Genomic DNA, 22,647 nt, shown 5'->3' on the forward strand with positions numbered 1-22,647 from the left:
GTGCGTTCTCAGCCTTCTCCTGGACTCCCTACTGACGTTACCATATGCTACTGTACTGACGGTACCGTAGGCTACTTTACTGACATTACCATAGGCTACTGTTCTGACGTTACCAAAGGCTACTGTACTGATATTACCATACTGACGTTACCATAGGCTACTGTACTGACGTTACCCTAGGCTACTGTACTGACGTTACCATAGCTATTGTACTGACGTTCCTATACTGTCGTTACCATAGGCTACTGTACTGACATTACCATACTGACGTTACCATAGGCTACTGTGCTTACATTACGATACTGATGTTACCATAGGCTACTGTACTTACGGTACCATAGCTATTGTACTGACGTTCCCATACGGACATTACCATAGGCTACTGTTCTAACATTCCCATACTGACGTTACCATAGGCTACTGTACTGACGTTACCGTACTGACGTTACCATAGGCTACTGTACTGACATTACCATACTGACATTACAATAGGCTACTGTACTGACGTTACCATACTGACGTTACCATAGGCTACTGTACTGACATTACCATACTGACATTACAATAGGCTACTGTACTGACGTTACCATAAGCTACTGTTCTGACATTTCCATACTGGCGTTACCATAGGCTACTGTACTGACATTACCATGCTGACATTACCATACTGACATTACCATACTGACATTACCATAGGCTACTGTACTGACGGTACCGTAGACTACTGTACTGACATTACCATACTGACATTACCATACTGACATTACCATAGGCTACTGTACTGACGGTACCTTAGGGTACTGTACTGACATTACCTTAGGCTACGTTACCATACTGACGTTACCATACTGACGTTACCATACTGACGTTACCATACTGACGTTACCATAGGCTACTGTACTGAAGTTACCATACTGACGTTGCCATAGGCTACTGTACTGACGTTCCCATACTAACGTTACCATAGGCTACTGTACTGACGTTCCCATACTGACGTTACCATACTGACGTTACCATAGGCTACTGTACTGACGTTACCATAGGCTACTGTACTGACGTTACCATACTGACATTACCATACTGACGTTACCATAGGCTACTGTACTGACGTTCCCATACTGACGTTCCCATAGGCTACTGTACTGACGTTACCATACTGACATTACCATAGGCTACTGTACTGACATTACCATACTGACGTTACCATAGGCTACTGTACTGATGTTACCATACTGACGTTACCATAGGCTACTGTACTGACGTTCCCATACTGACGTTCCCATACTGACGTTACCATACTGACATTACCATAGGCTACTGTACTGATGTTACCATACTGACGTTACCATAGGCTACTGTACTGACGTTCCCATACTGACGTTACCATACTGACATTACCATAGGCTACTGTACTGATGTTACCATACTGACGTTACCATAGGCTACTGTACTGACGTTCCCATACTGACGTTCCCATAATGACGTTACCATACTGACATTACCATAGGCTACTGTACTGACGTTACCATACTGACGTTACCATAGCTACTGTACTGACGTTCCCATACTGACGTTGCCATAGGCTACTGTACTGACGTTCCAATACTGACATTACAATAGGCTACTGTACTGACGTTCCCATACTGACATTACAATAGGCTACTGTACTGACGTTCCCATACTGACATTACAATAGGCTACTGTAATGACGTTACCCTTGCTACTATACTGACGTTACCATACTGACGTTACCATAGGCTACTGTACTGACGTTACCCTTGCTACTATACTGACGTTACCATACTGACATTACCATAGGCTACTGTACTGACGTTACCCTTGCTACTATACTGACGTTACCATACTGACATTACCATAGGCTACTGTACTGACGTTACCATACTGACGTTACCATAGGCTACTGTACTGACGTTCCCATACTGACGTTACCATAGGCTACTGTACTGACGTTCCCATACTGACATTACAATAGGCTACTGTACTGACGTTACCCTTGCTACTATACTGACCTTACCATACTGACATTACCATAGGCTACTGTACTGACGTTACCCTTGCTACTATACTGACGTTACCATACTGACGTTACCATAGGCTACTGTACTGACGTTACATTACTGACATTACCATAGGCTACTGTACTGACGTTACCATACTGACGTTACCATAGGCTACTGTACTGACGTTCCCATACTGACGTTCCCATACTGACGTTACCATACTGACATTACCATAGGCTACTGTACTGATGTTACCATACTGACGTTACCATAGGCTACTGTACTGACGTTCCCATACTAACGTTACCATAGGCTACTGTACTGACGTTCCCATACTGACGTTACCATACTGACGTTACCATAGGCTACTGTACTGACGTTACCATAGGCTACTGTACTGACGTTACCATACTGACATTACCATACTGACGTTACCATAGGCTACTGTACTGACGTTCCCATACTGACGTTACCATACTGACGTTACCATAGGCTACTGTACTGACGTTACCATACTGACATTACCATAGGCTACTGTACTGACATTACCATACTGACGTTACCATAGGCTACTGTACTGATGTTACCATACTGACGTTACCATAGGCTACTGTACTGACGTTCCCATACTGACGTTCCCATACTGACGTTACCATACTGACATTACCATAGGCTACTGTACTGATGTTACCATACTGACGTTACCATAGGCTACTGTACTGACGTTCCCATACTGACGTTACCATACTGACATTACCATAGGCTACTGTACTGATGTTACCATACTGACGTTACCATAGGCTACTGTACTGACGTTCCCATACTGACGTTCCCATAATGACGTTACCATACTGACATTACCATAGGCTACTGTACTGACGTTACCATACTGACGTTACCATAGCTACTGTACTGACGTTCCCATACTGACGTTGCCATAGGCTACTGTACTGACGTTCCAATACTGACATTACAATAGGCTACTGTACTGACGTTCCCATACTGACATTACAATAGGCTACTGTACTGACGTTCCCATACTGACATTACAATAGGCTACTGTAATGACGTTACCCTTGCTACTATACTGACGTTACCATACTGACGTTACCATAGGCTACTGTACTGACGTTACCCTTGCTACTATACTGACGTTACCATACTGACATTACCATAGGCTACTGTACTGACGTTACCCTTGCTACTATACTGACGTTACCATACTGACATTACCATAGGCTACTGTACTGACGTTACCATACTGACGTTACCATAGGCTACTGTACTGACGTTCCCATACTGACGTTACCATAGGCTACTGTACTGACGTTCCCATACTGACATTACAATAGGCTACTGTACTGACGTTACCCTTGCTACTATACTGACCTTACCATACTGACATTACCATAGGCTACTGTACTGACGTTACCCTTGCTACTATACTGACGTTACCATACTGACGTTACCATAGGCTACTGTACTGACGTTACATTACTGACATTACCATAGGCTACTGTACTGACGTTACCATACTGACGTTACCATAGGCTACTGTACTGACGTTCCCATACTGACGTTCCCATACTGGCGTTACCATACTGACATTACCATAGGCTACTGTACTGATGTTACCATACTGACGTTACCATAGGCTACTGTACTGACGTTCCCATACTAACGTTACCATAGGCTACTGTACTGACGTTCCCATACTGACGTTACCATACTGACATTACCATAGGCTACTGTACTGACGTTACCATAGGCTACTGTACTGACGTTACCATACTGACATTACCATACTGACGTTACCATAGGCTACTGTACTGACGTTCCCATACTGACGTTACCATACTGACGTTACCATAGGCTACTGTACTGACGTTACCATACTGACATTACCATAGGCTACTGTACTGACATTACCATACTGACGTTACCATAGGCTACTGTACTGATGTTACCATACTGACGTTACCATAGGCTACTGTACTGACGTTCCCATACTGACGTTCCCATACTGACGTTACCATACTGACATTACCATAGGCTACTGTACTGATGTTACCATACTGACGTTACCATAGGCTACTGTACTGACGTTCCCATACTGACGTTACCATACTGACATTACCATAGGCTACTGTACTGATGTTACCATACTGACGTTACCATAGGCTACTGTACTGACGTTCCCATACTGACGTTCCCATAATGACGTTACCATACTGACATTACCATAGGCTACTGTACTGACGTTACCATACTGACGTTACCATAGCTACTGTACTGACGTTCCCATACTGACGTTGCCATAGGCTACTGTACTGACGTTCCAATACTGACATTACAATAGGCTACTGTACTGACGTTCCCATACTGACATTACAATAGGCTACTGTACTGACGTTCCCATACTGACATTACAATAGGCTACTGTAATGACGTTACCCTTGCTACTATACTGACGTTACCATACTGACGTTACCATAGGCTACTGTACTGACGTTACCCTTGCTACTATACTGACGTTACCATACTGACATTACCATAGGCTACTGTACTGACTTTACCCTTGCTACTATACTGACGTTACCATACTGACATTACCATAGGCTACTGTACTGACGTTACCATACTGACGTTACCATAGGCTACTGTACTGACGTTCCCATACTGACGTTACCATAGGCTACTGTACTGACGTTCCCATACTGACATTACAATAGGCTACTGTACTGACGTTACCCTTGCTACTATACTGACCTTACCATACTGACATTACCATAGGCTACTGTACTGACGTTACATTACTGACATTACCATAGGCTACTGTACTGACGTTACCATACTGACATTACCATAGGCTACTGTACTGACGTTACCATAGGCTACTGTACTGACGTTCCCATACTGACGTTACCATAGGCTACTGTACTGACGTTCCCATACTGACGTTACCATAGGCTACTGTACTGACGTTCCCATACTGACGTTACCATAGGCTACTGTACTGACGTTCCCATACTGACGTTACCATAGGCTACTGTACTGACGTTCCAATACTGACGTTGCCATAGGCTACTGTACTGACGTTCCCATACTGACGTTACCATAGGCTACTGTACTGACGTTCCCATACTGACGTTACCATAGGCTACTGTACTGACGTTCCAATACTGACGTTACCATAGGCTACTGTACTGACGTTCCCATACTGACGTTACCATACTGACGTTACCTTAGGCTACTGTACTGACGTTCCCATACTGACGTTACCATAGGCTACTGTACTGACGTTCCCATACTGACGTTACCATAGCTACTGTACTGACGTTCCCATACTGACATTACCATAGGCTACTGTACTGACGTTACCATAGGCTACTGTACTGACATTACCATACTGTCGTTACCATAGGCTACTGTACTGTCGTTCCCATACTGACGTTACCATAGGCTACTGTACTAACATTACCATACTGAGATTACCATACTGACGTTACCATACTGACATTACCATAGGCTACTGTACTGACGTTCCAACACTGACGTTACCATAGGCTACTGTACTGACGTTCCCATACTGACATTACCATACTGACATTACCATACTGACATTACCATACTGAGATTACCATACTGACGTTCCCATACTGACTATGCCATAGGCTACTGTACTGACATTACCATACTGACATTACCATCGGCTACTGTACTGACGTTACCATACTGACGTTGCCATAGGCTATTGTACTGACGTTCCCATACTGACGTTACCATAGGCTACTGTACTGACGTTCCCATACTGACGTTACCATATGTTACTGTACTGACGTTCCCATACTGACGTTGCCATAGGCTACTGTACTGACGTTCCCATACTGACGTTACCATAGGCTACTGTACTGACGTTCCCATACTGACGTTGCCATAGGCTACTGTACTGACGTTCCCATACTGACGTTGCCATAGGCTACTGTACTGACGTTCCAATACTGACGTTACCATAGGCTACTGTACTGACGTTTCCATACTGACGTTACCATAGGCTACTGTACTGACGTTCCCATACTGACGTTACCATAGGCTACTGTACTGACGTTCCCATACTGACGTTGCCATAGGCTACTGTACTGACGTTCCCATACTGACGTTGCCATAGGCTACTGTACTGACGTTCCAATACTGACGTTACCATAGGCTACTGTACTGACGTTACCATACTGACGTTACCATAGCTACTGTACTGACGTTCCCATACTGACGTTGCCATAGGCTACTGTACTGACGTTCCCATACTGACATTACAATAGGCTACTGTACTGACGTTACCCTTGCTACTATACTGACGTTACCATACTGACGTTACCATAGGCTACTGTACTGACGTTACCCTTGCTACTATACTGACGTTACCATACTGACATTACAATAGGCTACTGTACTGACGTTACCCTTGCTACTATACTGACTTTACCATACTGACATTACCATAGGCTACTGTACTGACGTTACCATACTGACGTTACCATAGGCTACTGTACTGACGTTCCCATACTGACATTACAATAGGCTACTGTACTGACGTTACCCTTGCTACTATACTGACCTTACCATACTGACATTACCATAGGCTACTGTACTGACGTTACCATACTGACATTACCATAGTCTACTGTACTGACGTTACCATAGGCTACTGTACTGACGTTACCATACTGACATTACCATAGGCTACTGTACTGACAATACCATACTGACATTACCATAGGCTACTGTACTGACGTTACCATACTGACATTACCATAGGCTACTGTACTGACGTTACCATAGGCTACTGTACTGACGTTCCCATACTGACGTTACCATAGGCTACTGTACTGACGTTACCATACTGACATTACCATAGGCTACTGTACTGACGTTACCATAGGCTACTGTACTGACGTTCCCATACTGACGTTACCATACTGACGTTACCATAGCTACTGTACTGACGTTCCCATACTGACATTACCATAGGCTACTGTACTGACATTACCATACTGACGTTACCATAGGCTACTGTACTGACGTTACCATACTGACGTTACCATAGGCTACTGTACTGACGTTACCATAGGCTACTGTACTGACATTACCATACTGTCGTTACCATAGGCTACTGTACTGACGTTACCATAGGCTACTGTACTAACATTACCATACTGAGATTACCATACTGACGTTACCATACTGACATTACCATAGGCTACTGTACTGACGTTCCAATACTGACGTTACCATAGGCTACTGTACTGACGTTACCATACTGACATTACCATGCTGACATTACCATACTGACATTACCATACTGAGATTACCATACTGACGTTCCCATACTGACGTTGCCATAGGCTACTGTACTGACATTACCATACTGACATTACCATCGGCTACTGTACTGACGTTACCATACTGACGTTGCCATAGGCTACTGTACTGACGTTCCCATACTGACGTTACCATAGGCTACTGTACTGACGTTCCCATACTGACGTTACCATATGTTACTGTACTGACGTTCCCATACTGACGTTGCCATAGGCTACTGTACTGACGTTCCAATACTGACGTTACCATAGGCTACTGTACTGACGTTCCCATACTGACGTTACCATAGGCTACTGTACTGACGTTCCCATACTGACGTTGCCATAGGCTACTGTACTGACGTTCCCATACTGACGTTGCCATAGGCTACTGTACTGACGTTCACATACTGACGTTACCATAGGCTACTGTACTGACGTTCCCATACTGACGTTACCATAGGCTTCTGTACTGACGTTCCAATACTGACGTTGCCATAGGCTACTGTACTGACGTTCCAATACTGATGTTGCCATAGGCTACTGTACTGACGTTCCCATACTGACGTTACCATAGGCTACTGTACTGACGTTCCAATACTGACGTTACCATAGGCTACTGTACTGACGTTACCATACTGACGTTACCATAGGCTACTGTACTGACGTTACCATAGGCTACTGTACTGACGTTCCCATACTGACGTTGCCATAGGCTACTGTACTGACGTTCCCATACTGACGTTACCATAGGCTACTGTACTGACGTTCCAATACTGACGTTCCAATACTGACGTTACCATAGGCTACTTTACTGACGTTCCCATACTGACTTTGCCATAGGCTACTGTACTGACGTTCCCATACTGACGTTACCATAGGCTACTGTACTGACGTTCCCATACTGACGTTACCATAGGCTACTGTACTGACGTTCCCATACTGACGTTACCATAGGCTACTGTACTGACGTTCCCATACTGACGTTTCCATAGGCTACTGTACTGACGTTCCCATACTGACGTTACCATAGGCTACTGTACTGACGTTCCAATACTGACGTTCCAATACTGACGTTACCATAGGCTACTGTACTGACGTTACCATAGGCTACTGTACTGACGTTCCCATACTGACGTTGCCATAGGCTACTGTACTGACGTTCCAATACTGACGTTACCATAGGCTACTGTACTGACGTTACCATACTGACGTTACCATAGGCTACTGTACTGACGTTACCATACTGACGTTACCATAGGCTACTGTACTGACGTTCCAATACTGACGTTACCATAGGCTACTCTACTGACGTTACCATAGGCTACTGTACTGACGTTCCCATACTGACGTTGCCATAGGCTACTGTACTGACGTTCCAATACTGACGTTGCCATAGGCTACTGTACTGACGTTCCCATACTGACGTTACCATAGGCTACTGTACTGACGTTACCATACTGACGTTACCATAGGCTACTGTACTGACGTTCCCATACTGACGTTACCATAGGCTACTGTACTGACGTTACCATACTGACGTTGCCATAGGCTACTGTACTGATGTTCCCATACTGACGTTACCATAGGCTACTGTACTGACGTTACCATACTGACGTTACCATAGGCTACTGTACTGACATTACCATAGGCTACTGTACTGACGTTCCCATACTGACGTTACCATAGGCTACTGTACTGACGTTCCCATACTGACATTACCATAGGCTACTGTACTGACGTTACCATAGGCTACTGTACTGACATTACCATAGGCTACTGTACTGACGTTCCCATACTGACGTTACCATAGGCTACTGTACTGACGTTACCATAGGCTACTGTACTGACATTACCATAGGCTACTGTACTGACGTTCCCATACTGACGTTACCATAGGCTACTGTACTGACGTTCCCATACTGACATTACCATAGGCTACTGTACTGACGTTACCATAGGCTACTGTACTGACATTACCATAGGCTACTGTACTGACGTTCCCATACTGACATTACCATAGGCTACTGTACTGACGTTCCAATACTGACGTTACCATAGTCTACTGTACTGACGTTCCCATACTGACATTACCATAGGCTACTGTACTGACGTTACCATAGGCTACTGTACTGACGTTCCCATACTGACGTTACCATAGTCTACTGTACTGACGTTCCCATACTGACATTACCATAGGCTACTGTACTGACGTTACCATAGGCTACTGTACTGACGTTCCCATACTGACGTTACCATAGGCTAATGTACTGACGTTCCCATACTGACGTTACCATAGGCTACTGTACTGACGTTACCATACTGACGTTACCATAGGCTACTGTACTGACGTTCCCATACTGACGTTACCATAGGCTACTGTACTGACGTTCCCATACTGACATTACCATAGGCTACTGTACTGACGTTCCCATACTGACGTTACCATAGGCTACTGTACTGACGTTACCATACTGACTTTACCATAGGCTACTGTACTGACGTTCCCATACTGACGTTACCATATGTTACTGTACTGACGTTACCATACTGACGTTACCATAGGCTACTGTACTGACGTTCCCATACTGACGTTACCATATGTTACTGTACTGACGTTACCATTCTGACATTACCATAGGCTACTGTACTGACGTTCCCATACTGATGTTACCATAGGCTACTGTACTGACGTTCCCATACTGACGTTACCATAGGCTACTGTACTGACGTTCCCATACTGACGTTACCATAGGCTACTGTACTGACGTTACCATAGGCTACTGTACTGACATTACCATACTGTCATTACCATAGGCTACTGTACTGACATTACCATAGGCTACTGTACTGACGTTACCATAGGCTACTGTACTGACGTTCCCATACTGACATTACCATAGGCTACTGTACTGACATTACCATAGGCTACTGTACTGACGTTACCATACTGACATTACCATAGGCTACTGTACTGACATTACCATAGGCTACTGTACTGATGTTACCATAGGCTACTGTACTGACGTTCCCATACTGACGTTGCCATAGGCTACTGTACTGACGTTCCCATACTGACGTTACCATAGGCTACTGTACTGACGTTACCATACTGACGTTACCATAGGCTACTGTACTGACGTTCCCATACTGACGTTACCATAGGCTACTGTACTGACGTTCCAATACTGACGTTGCCATAGGCTACTGTACTGACGTTCCAATACTGACGTTACCATAGGCTACTGTACTGACGTTCCCATACTGACGTTACCATAGGCTACTGTACTGACGTTACCATACTGACGTTACCATAGGCTACTGTACTGACGTTCCCATACTGACATTACCATAGGCTACTGTACTGACGTTACCATAGGCTACTGTACTGACGTTTCCATACTGACGTTACCATAGGCTACTGTACTGTCGTTATATAGGCTACTACTGTACTGACGTTACCATACTGACGTTACCATACTGACGTTACCATAGGCTACTGTACTGACGTTCCCATACTGACGTTACCATAGCTACTGTACTGACGTTCCCATACTGACGTTACCATAGCTACTGTACTGACGTTCCCATACTGACGTTGCCATAGGCTACTGTATTGACATTACCGTACTGACGGTACTGTAGGCTACTGTACTGACGTTACCATACTGACATTACCATAGTCTACTGTACTGACGTTACCATAGGCTTCTGCACTGACGGTACTGTAGGCTACTGTACTGACGTTACCATACTGACATTACCATAGTCTACTGTACTGACGTTACCATAGGCTACTGTACTGACGGTACCGTAGGCTACTGTGCTGGCGTTATAATTCTGTGGACCTAATTCTGATGATGCAGGTCATAACAAGATGCCCAGCACTTCAAGCCTCTTCCTCAACCCTTTCTTGCTCTCTCCCCACTTGTTTGTCCATCATGTATGTAAACAACTATCTTGCCTGCTCTATCCGCACTGATTGGTGAAGTAATTTAATGAGCTTATTGTGAAAAACTGTTGATTTCACATGTTAGGGAGATTTCAGGGAGAATAGCGCGCTCACACAGTAAGTGTGGTCACTGTCTCTTTAAATAGCTAACAGCCTCCCCCTGGCATCTGAGGAACAACCATGCAGTCTGGGGCCTGAGAGGAGGGAAGGAGAGAGAGTGAGGGAGAGGGGTGTCCTCTTTTTCTGTGTGCCTGTCACTATACACCTGTCACTATGCCTCCTATAAAGAAGCATGTTTTTCTCTCCCTCTGCATGGTTTTCTCTTCTTTTCTTAAACCTCCTCCCCTCTCCCTGTGTCTCTTTCTTTTGTTTTGAAGGGTTCAGACATTGAGTGCACTCTGGCTGTTTTATTATTAAGACTGTGGGCTGCTGGGAAAGAGGGCGAGAGGTTTAGAGGGATGAGGAGATGAGAAGGGGTGGAAGGTGGGCGAGTGGAGATGTTGAGAAGATTATAGGACTCAGGGCTGGATGGAATGAAGGGGTGTGGAGTTGGTCAAGCATCAAGGGTTTCTACTATATGCTTTCTGTGGCTGCCTCAGAAATGGACCCTATTCTCTAGATAGTGAAGTACTTTTGAAAAGGGCCGACGCAGTCTGTCTTTATTCCTCCTCTGGTCCGTTCTGCATGGTTTGCTTCCTTTTGGATGATTGTCTTAAAACAAACACTAACTAACTGGATGCTTTACTGTAAAACAGCATGTTGTATAGAAAACATGTTTGGTGAATAATAGTCTCCTTCTTTTTTTTGTAGTTTATATACAGTACCAGTCAAAAGTTTAGACACACCTACTCATTCAAGGGTTTTTCTTTATTTTTTACTATTTTCTACATAAGAGTGAAGACATCAATACTATGAAGTAACATACATGGAATCATGTAGTAACCAAAAAAGTGTTAAACAAATCAAAATATATGTTATATTTGAGATTCTTCAAAGTAGCCACCCTTTGCCTAGATGGCAGCTTTGCACACTCTTGGCATTGTCTCAACCAGCTTCATGAGATAGTCACCGGAAATGCATTTCAATTAACAAGTGTGCCTTGTTAAAAGTTAATTTGTGGAATTTCTTTCCTTCTTAATGCGTTTGCCAATCTGTTGTGTTGTGACAAGGTAGGGGTGGTATGCAGAAGATAGCCCTATTTGGTAAAAGACCAAGTCAGTATTATGGCAAGAACAGCTCAAATAAGCGAAGAGAAACGACAGTCCATCATTACTTTAAGACATGAAGGTCAGTCAATCCGGCAAGTTTCAAGAACTTTGTGTTGTTACAAAAACCATCAAGCGCTAGGATGAAACTGGTTCCCATGAGGACCGCCACAGGAAAGGGAGACCCAGAGTTATCCTCTGCGGCAGAGGTAAATTCATTAGAGTTACCAGCCTCAAAAATTGCAGCCCAAATAAATAATTCAGAGTTCAAGTAACAGACACATCTCAACAGTAACTGTTCAGAGGAGACCACGTGAATCAGGCCTAAAGGACACCAATAAGAAGAAGAGATTTGCTTGGGCCAAGAAACACGAGCAATGGACATTAGACCGGTGGAAATCTGTCCTTTGGTCTGATGAGTCCAAATTTGAGATGTTTGGTTCCAACCATTGTGTCTTTGTGAGATGCAGAGTAGGTGAACGGATGATCGCCGCATGTGTAGTTCCCCCGTGAAGTATGGAGGTGGAGGTGTGACGGTGTGGGGGTGCTTTGCTGGTGACACTTTCGGTGATTTTATTTAGAATTCAAGGCCCATTTAAACAGCATGGCTACCACAGCATTCTGCAGCGATACGCCATCCCATATGGTTTGCGCTTAGTGGGACTAATTTGTTTTCAACAACACAATGACCCATCACACCTCCAGGTTGTGTAAGGGCTATTTGACAAAGAAGGAGAGATGGAGTGCTGCATCAGATAACCTGGCCTCCACAATCACCTGACCTCATCACAATTGAGATGGTTTGGGATGAGTTGGACCACAGAGTGAAGGAAAAGCCAACAAGTACTCAGCATATGTGGGAATTCCTTCAAGACTGTCGGAAAAGCATTCCAGGTGAAGCTGGTTGAGACAATGCCAAGAGTGTGCAAAGCTATCATCGAGGCAAGGGTGGCTACTTTGAAGAATCTCAAATATAAAATATATTTTAATTTGTTTAACACTTTTTTGGTTACTACATGATTCCATATGTGGTATTACATAGTTTTATTTTTTAACTATTATTCAACAATGTAGAAAATAGTAAAAATAAAGAAAAACCCTACAATGACTTACTGGTACTGTACAGTTGAAGTCAGACGTTTACATACACCTTAGCCAACTACATTTAAACTCAGTTTTCCACAATTCCTGAAATTTAATCCCAGTAAAAATTCCCTGTTTTAGGTCAGTTAGGATCACCTCTTTTATTTTAAGAATGTGCAATGTCAGAATAATAGTAGAGAGAATGATTTATTTCCGCTTTTATTTCTTTCATCACATTCCCAGTGGGTCAGAAGTTTACATACACTCAATTAGTATTTGGTAGCATTGCCTTTAAATTGTTTAACTTGGGTCAAATGTTTCGGGTAGCCTTCCACAAGCTTCCCACAATAAGTTGGGTGAATTTTGGCCCGAATTTTCCTCCAGCATCTTCACAAGGTCCTTTGCTGTTGTTCTGGGATTGATTTGCACTTTTCACACCAAAGTACGTTCATCTCTAGGAGACAGAACGCGTCTCCTTCCTGAGTGGTATGACGGCTGCGTGGTCCCATGGTGTTTATACTTTGTACAGATGAACGTGGTACCTTCAGGAGTTTGGAAAATTGCTCCCAATGATGATCCAGACTCGTGGAGGTCTACAATTATTTTTCTGAGGTCTTGGCTGATTTCTTAGATTTTCCCATGATGTCAAGCAAAGAGGCACTGAGTTTGAAGGTAGTCCTTGAAATACATCCACAGGTACACCTACAATTGACTCAAATGATGTCAATTAGCCTATCAGAAGCTTCTAAAGCCACTACATCATTTTCTGGAATTTTCCAAGCTGTTTAAAGGCACAGTCAACTTTGTGTATGTTAACTTCTGACCCACTGGAATTGTGACACAGTGAATTATAATGAAATAATCTGTCTGTAAACAATTGTTGGAAAAATTACATGTGTCATGCACAAAGTAGATGTCCTAACCGACTTGCCAAAACTATAGTTTGTTAACAAGAAATTTGTGGAGTGGTTGAAAATTTGTTTTAATGACTCCAACCTAAGTGTATGTAAACTTCCGACTTCAACTGTACGTTCTCCATGTTTCCTACATTGTAGCAAGTTAGCAGCTGATCTATATTCTACTGTAACCTGGATCGCGGTCCAATGTATTGCTTGTCATATCGACAAATATCATTTTGCCATGTTTGCTTACTGCTTTGGCCAGGGAAGATGAAACATTAAATGGCTGCCAAGGGCAAAATGTGATCTGCTCAGATCTCACATGAACAGGTCTCTCTACTGTTGTCATCCTCCCAACCATACATTCTAATGTTCATTGACCCATTACGTGCACCAAATGACACCAATATAATATATATATATATATAGGGATTAGGGTGCCTTTTGGGATGCAACCCCACTCTGTTGGACCCAGAACAGACTGGAGACATTAAAGCTTCCTTTGGCCCTTAAGACCCAGGGATGGTTTGCCCTAGAGGGTAAAGCATGTCTCTGTGCGCAGTAGTCAGAACACATTAACCCCATTGGGCACAGTAGTACAACATGTTATTATCATAGTCATATATGCCTGGATCTCTATCCATGGCTGAGTAGTAGTAATAATAATAATAGGTTTATTTTAGTGTTTTTTTTACAAATGGAATCTCAAAGTCACTTTAAAAAAACATGGTTATTATTATACAGTACAGGTTATATGAGGGTACAGCATGTTAATATTATACTAGATCAGCTGTTATTCTACAGATTATATGAGGGTACAGCATGTTAATATTATACTAGATCAGCTGTTATTCTACAGATTATATGAGGAGGATATAGCATGTTTCTACATGCTGATGAGCCCCATTGAGTACCCTACTACAAGTTTTATACAGGATATCAATTACAGCATGTGTGTGTATGTATAGGTTAACCTTACTGCTGTGGTCATGAGCACCAGGTAAGTTAACAGTTTAAATCGAGGTTGACATGTTCTTCTGCAGAGCACACACATGTTGGCTTCTGGAGGTTGTCAACAGGTTGGTTGTGAAAGGTTGCACAGAGGTTGTACACTGGTTGTAAATATGTTGCAAGCAGGGCATAGACAGGTAGCAGACATGTACTTCAGACAGACTGTCCATACATCACAGACCCGTTATCAGTTGACATACATGTACTGTAACAAGTACCATGTTGAAGGACACAGATTAAGGGATTCATCCTACATTGCCCTTACTGTAGTTACTGACCCTCTTCTCTAGGTAGCTCTCATGTTGCTTGGAAACAGCTTTGAGGTTACATTTTGACTGTATCAATATGGAAAATAATCCTGTTAATGTATGGACCTGTCCCTACATCCCTACCTCTTCCTGACCTGTCCCTCCCTCTCCTCCCTGCCTCCAGCCTGGGTGGGGGCCCTGGCGATGGGCATGATCTTCTTCTGTTCCCCGGTGGTCTCCATGTTCACCGATCACTTCGGCTGCAGGAAGACAGCTGTGGGCGGGGCCACCATGGCCTTCATCGGACTCCTCAGCACCGCCTTCGCAACGTAAGAGAAACTTCTGTTCTAGAACCCTTCTAGAGCCCTCCAAACATTCTAGAATCATTACAACACTCCACACTTTCTATTACTATTACAACCCATCTACTCTATTACTATTACAACCCATCTACTCTAGAACTATTTCAACCCATCTACTCTTGAGCCCTTCTAGAACCCTCCACAATCTTTAGAACTGTCCTTGTATGTTTTGCCACTCCTTTTGCACATCATTTACACGTCCTGCCCTCAGTGACTTGAGCATTACACATTCATGTTAGGGTGTCACAGGCTCTGTTCCAAAATGTACACTAACTTACTACTTATAAGGAAGTAAATTATTGGATATACAGTGCATTCGGAAAGTATTCAGACCTCTTGACTTTTTCCACATTTCATTATGTTACAGCCTTATTCTAAAATGTATTACATTTATTTTTCCCCCCTCATCAATCTACACACAATAGCACATAATGACAAAGCAAAAATAGGTTTTTAGAATGTTTTGTAAATGTATTACAAATTAAAAACCGATATCACATTTACACAATTATTCGGATCCTTTACACAGTACTTTGTTGAAGCACCTTGGCAGCGATTACAGCCTTGAGTCTTCTTGGGTATGACGCTACAAGCTTGGCACACCTGTATTTGGGGAGTTTCTCCCATTCTTCTGTGCAGATCCTCTCAAGCACTGTCAGGGTTGATGGGGAGTGTCGCTGCACAGCTATTTTCAGGTCTCTCCAGAGATGTTTGATCGGGTTCAAGTCCGGGCTCTGGCTGGGCCACTCAAGGTCATTCAGAGACTTCCCGAAGCCACTCCTGCATTGACTTGGCTGTGTGCTTAGGGTCGTTGTCCTGTTGGAAGGTGAACCTTCGCCCCAGTCTGAGGTCCTGAGCGCTCAGGAGCAGATTTTTTTATCAAGGATCTCTCTGTACTTTGCTCCGTTCATCTTTCCTGGGTTCCTGACTAGTCTCCCAGTCCCTGCCGCTGAAAACATCCCCACAGCATGATGCTGCCACCACCATGCTTTACCATAGGGATGGTGCCAGGTTTCCTCCAGACGTGACGCTTGGCATTCAAGACAAAGAGTTCAATCTTGGTTTCATCAGACCAGAGAATCTTGTTTCTCATAGTCTGAGAGTCCTTTAGGTGCCTTTTGGCAAACTTCAGGCGGGCTGTCATGTGCCTTTTACAGAGGAGTGGCTTCAGTCTGGCCACTCTACCATAAAGACCTGATTGGTGGAGTGCTGCAGAAATGGTTGTCCTTCTGGAAGGTTCTCACATCTCCACAGAGGAACTCTTGAGCTCTGTCAGACTGACCATCGTGTTCTTGGTCACCTCCATGACCAAGGTCCTTCTCCCCAGATTTCTCAGTTTGGCCGGGTGGCCAGCTCTAGGAAGAGTCTTGGGGGTTCCAAACTTCTTACATTTAAGAATAATGGAGGCCACTGTGTTCTTGAGGACCTTCAATGTGCAAAAATGTTTTGGTACCTTTCCCCAGACCTGTGCCTCGACACAATCCTGTCTTGAACCTCATGGCTTGGTTTTTGCTCTGCCATGCACTGTCAAATGTGGGACCTTATATAGACAGGCATGTGCCTTTCCAAATCATGTCCAATTAATTGAATTTACCACAGGTGGACTCCAAGTTTTAGAAACATCTCAAGATTGATCAATGGAAACAGAATGCATATGATCTCAATTTCTAGTCTCATAGCAAAGGGTCTGAATACTTACGTCAATAAGGTATTTCCGTTTTTAATTTTTAATACATTTGCAAACATTTCTAAAAACCTGTTTTCGCTTTGTCGTTATGAGGTATTGTGTGTAGATTGAGGAAAACAATTCATTTAATTTATTTTAGAATAAGGCTGTAATGTAACAAAATGTGGAAAAAGTCAAGGCTCTGAATACTTTCTGAATGCACCGTATATTCTAGGTGCTAAGTTATGCTAGTGTGGAACATAACACAGTAGTGAGATCGCCTGCCTCTTCACCCATTAGAATTGACATACATTAGTTTTCCAGTGTTTTATTACCTCTACCCCCTGCCCACCCAGGTCCCTCAGCCTACGGTATCTCACCTATGGGATCCTGTTTGGCTGTGGCTCGTCCTTTGCCTTCCAGCCCTCCCTGGTGATCCTGGGCCACTACTTCCGGCGGCGGCTTGGCCTGGCCAACGGCGTGGTGACGGCGGGTAGCAGCCTGTTCTCCATGGGCCTCCCGGTGCTGCTCACCAAGGTGGTGGAGCCGCTGGGCCTCAGCAGAACCTTCCAGATCCTCAGCCTCTTCATGCTGGTACTGTTGTAATGTGTTCGATGATCATCCATTACACAGCTTGTTTGTTTACATTTTCCTGATTTTGAATGATGTGACTCGTTGAAGTAAACGTGAGATTCGACTTTGAACAACTGTTTCTTTTCGTTCTTTTAAACATAACAGGTCCAGGCCCTGCTGGCCCTGACCTTCAGACCCCTGCTGCCCCAGAGCGCTCCAATGGGACCACCAGAACCAGGGGGCCCCGTTGGGTCCACAACCCAGCCAGGAGCCCCTGCCCGGGGAAGCCGCTGGAGCAGGGCCCAGACCCAGGTCCGGAAGGCCTTTAATGTGAAGGTGTTCCACATCATCACCTACCGGGTGTGGGCGTTCGGGGTGTCTACTGCTGTGCTGGGTTACTTTGTGCCTTACATCCACTTGGTAAGGGCTCAGGGACCATCAATACAATTTCTTCAAGATTTGACCATGTTCTTGATATTGTCTTGTATTTAGGGCACTGTTTTCTGCTGGCAGAGACACCTACGCTGTGAGTGAAATTATAATGATAGAATTATAATAATCTGCAGCACAATTTATGATGTCACTTTTCTTTAACAATTTCCATTTAGAATGTTGCTGTGTGTTGGTTTACAGCACAGCTGTTTTTGCGAGGGGAAAATAATGTCACCCTAACTGCTTTTAGTGTCAGCTTGATTGGCATCTTATCGTATGTAGGAAAACTAGACTTTCTGACCAAGAGTTCACCAAGTCAACTTTAGAGGAAATCTTGTGTAATATTGTGTTGGGTTAGGTTACATTGTGTGTTGGGTTAGGTTACGTTGTGTGTTGGTTAGGTTACGTTGTGTGTTGGTTAGGTTACGTTGTGTGTTGGGTTAGGTTACGTTGTGTGTTGTGTTAGGTTACGTTGTGTGTTGTGTTAGGTTACGTTGTGTGTTGTGTTAGGTTACGTTGTGTGTTGTGTTAGGTTACGTTGTGTGTTGTGTTAGGTTACGTTGTGTGTTGTGTTAGGTTACGTTGTGTGTTGTGTTAGGTTACGTTGTGTGTTGTGTTAGGTTACGCTGTGTGTTGTGTTAGGTTACGTTGTGTGTTGTGTTAGGTTACGTTGTGTGTTGTGTTAGGTTACGTTGTGTGTTGTGTTAGGTTACGCTGTGTGTTGTGTTGGTTAGGTTACGTTGTGTGTTGTGTTGGTTAGGTTACGTTGTGTGTTGTGTTGGTTAGGTTACGTTGTGTGTTGTGTTGGTTAGGTTACGTTGTGTGTTGTGTTAGGTTACGTTGTGTGTTGGGTTAGGTTACGTTGTGTGTTGGGTTAGGTTACGTTGTGTGTTGTGTTGGTTAGGTTACGTTGTGTGTTGTGTTAGGTTACGTTGTGTGTTGTGTTAGGTTACGTTGTGTGTTGTGTTAGGTTACGCTGTGTGTTGTGTTAGGTTATGTTGTGTTAGGTTAGGTTACGTTGTGTTAGGTTAGCTTACGTTGTGTGAGGTTAGCTTACATTGTGTGTTGTGTTAGGTTACGTTGTGTGTTGTGTTAGGTTACGTTGTGTGTTGTGTTAGGTTACGTTGTGTGTTGTGTTAGGTTACGTTGTGTGTTGTGTTAGGTTACGTTGTGTGTTGTGTTAGGTTACGTTGTGTTGTGTTAGGTTACGTTGTGTGTTGTGTTAGGTTATGCTTTGTGTTGTGTTAGGTTACGTTGTGTGTTGTGTTGGTTAGGTTACGTTGTGTGTTGTGTTGGTTAGGTTACGTTGTGTGTTGTGTTAGGTTATGCTTTGTGTTGTGTTGGTTAGGTTACGCTGTGTGTTGTGTTGGTTAGGTTACGCTGTGTGTTGGGTTAGGTTACGTTGTGTGTTGGTTAGGTTATGCTTTGTGTTGTGTTAGGTTACGTTGTGTGTTGGTTAGGTTATGTTGTGTGTTGGTTAGGTTACGTTGTGTGTTGTGTTAGGTTACGTTGTGTGTTGTGTTGGGTTAGGTTACGTTGTGTGTTGTGTTAGGTTATGCTTTGTGTTGTGTTAGGTTACGCTGTGTGTTGTGTTAGGTTATGCTTTGTGTTGTGTTAGGTTATGCTTTGTGTTGGGTTAGGTTACGTTGTGTGTTGTGTTGGTTAGGTTACGTTGTGTGTTGTGTTAGGTTACGTTGTGTGTTGTGTTAGGTTACGTTGTGTGTTGTGTTAGGTTACGCTGTGTGTTGTGTTAGGTTATGCTTTGTGTTGGGTTAGGTTACGCTGTGTGTTGGTTAGGTTACGTTGTGTGTTGTGTTAGGTTACGCTGTGTGTTGTGTTAGGTTACGCTGTGTGTTGGTTAGGTTACGTTGTGTGTTGTGTTAGGTTACGTTGTGTGTTGTGTTAGGTTACATTGTGTGTTGTGTTAGGTTACGTTGTGTGTTGGTTTGGTTACGTTGTGTGTTGGTTAGGTTACGTTGTGTGTTGTTAGGTTACGTTGTGTGTTGTGTTAGGTTACGCTGTGTGTTGTGTTAGGTTACGTTGTGTGTTGTGTTAGGTTACGTTGTGTTAGGTTACGCTGTGTGTTGTGTTAGGTTACGCTGTGTGTTGTGTTAGGTTACGCTGTGTGTTGTGTTATGTTTCATTATGTTTTGGGTTAGGTTACATTGTGTTGGGTTAGGTTGTGTTCGGTTAGGTTACATTGTGTGTTGGGTAGGTTGTGTCATTGTGGTGTTGGGTAGGTTCTGTCATTGTGGTGTTGGGTTAGGTTGTGTCATTGTGGTGTTGGGTAGGTTGTGTTAGGTTAGGTTACATTGTGTTGGGTAGGTTGTGTCATTGTGGTGTTGTGGTGTTGGGTAGGTTGTGTTAGGTTAGGTTACATTGTGTGTTGGGTAGGTTGTGTCATTGTGGTGTTGTGGTGTTGGGTAGGTTGTGTTAGGTTAGGTTACATTGTGGTGTTGGGTAGGTTGTGTCATTGTGGTGTTGGGTAGGTTGTGTCATTGGTGTTGGGTAGGTTGAGTTGTGTTAGGTTACATTGTGTGTTGGGTAGGTTGTGTCATTGTGGTGTTGGGTAGGTTGTGTTGAGTTGTTAGGTTAGGTTACATTGTGGTGTTGGGTAGGTTGTGTCATTGTGGTGTTGGGTAGGTTGTGTTGTGTTGGGTTAGGTTACATTGTGGTGTTGGGTAGGTTGTGTCATTGTGGTGTTGGGTAGGTTGTGTCATTGTGGTGTTGGGTAGGTTGTGTCATTGTGGTGTTGGGTTAGGTTGTGTCATTGTGGTGTTGGGTAGGTTGTGTCATTGTGGTGTTGGGTAGGTTGTCATTGTGGTGTCGGGTAGGTTGTGTCATTGTGGTGTCGGGAAGGTTGTGTCATTGGTGTTGGGTTAGGTTACATTGTGTGTTGGGTTAGGTTACATTGTGTGTTGGGTAGGTTGTGTCATTGTGGTGCTGGGTTAGGTTACATTGTGTGTTGGGTTAGGTTACATTGTGTGTTGGGTTAGGTTACATTGTGGTGTCGGGTAGGTTGTGTCATTGTGGTGTCGGGTAGGTTGTGTCATTGTGGTGTTGTGTTAGGTTGTGTCATTGTGGTGTTGGGTAGGTTGTGTCATTGTGGTGCTGGGTTAGGTTACATTGTGTGTTGGGTTAGGTTACATTATGTGTTGGGTTAGGTTGTGTCATTGTGGTGTTGAGTTAAGTTACATTGTGTGCTGGGTTAGGTTACATTGTGTGTTGGGTTAGGTTGTCAGACAGACCCACTTATCTAAAATAAGCAGCTAGTGACATTGTTGCATGGTGATGTGAGGAATATCAAGGAGACGCCTTGTCACAGCAGTATGTTATGTAAAAAATCCCAGAGGGATGAGGACAGAAGGAGAGAGGGAGGGAAGGATTAGAAAGAGAGAGGGAGGGACAGAGAGCGAGAGGGAGGGAAGAGAAGGGGGCGGTAGATGTGTAGTGTGAAGTTCTGCTACACAAGTCAGATGTTTTAGACAGCCTCCCCACTGCCTGTTCTGTTTTCTCAGGCCCCAGAGCCAGGCCCAGTTGTAAACAAAGCCACCGGCTTTTGTTGTGCTCGTTGCTTTAGGTCAGCCCTAAACATGGGTATCCTATGGCCCTTGATGTTATTCTGGTGCCATGTAGTGCAGAATCAAAGCAGAAGAAACATTTCATATGTTTCCTCAGGGAGAGAAGCTTCTGATCAGGAATGGACTTCAGAGGGTTTTGTGTTTTGGATCAGATTCAGGTGTTGGGCGGAGAGGAGAGAAAGGAAATCGCTCACCTATAGCTCCGCACCTTCCTGGTTCACTGTTGACAGTTCTTCTGACAGTGGGACGTTGATGAA

At 43.8% G+C, this 22,647-nt stretch overlaps 1 protein-coding gene across 1 annotated transcript in view; it reads left to right on the top strand.

The window, feature by feature from the left end:
- LOC115205596 (monocarboxylate transporter 8-like) overlaps positions 1-22,647 on the top strand; it is a 53,120-nt gene that overhangs the window by 15,661 nt on the left and 14,812 nt on the right. Inside the window, exons 2-4 of the mRNA XM_029771740.1 lie at positions 15,961-16,105; positions 18,161-18,398; positions 18,543-18,797. Coding sequence (XP_029627600.1) covers positions 15,961-16,105; positions 18,161-18,398; positions 18,543-18,797 — 638 coding nt within the window. The remainder of the gene's footprint in view (positions 1-15,960; positions 16,106-18,160; positions 18,399-18,542; positions 18,798-22,647) is intronic.

Source organism: Salmo trutta, chromosome 13 (genome assembly GCF_901001165.1).
Source record: "Salmo trutta chromosome 13, fSalTru1.1, whole genome shotgun sequence".
Taxonomy (NCBI): Eukaryota; Metazoa; Chordata; class Actinopteri; order Salmoniformes; family Salmonidae; genus Salmo; species Salmo trutta.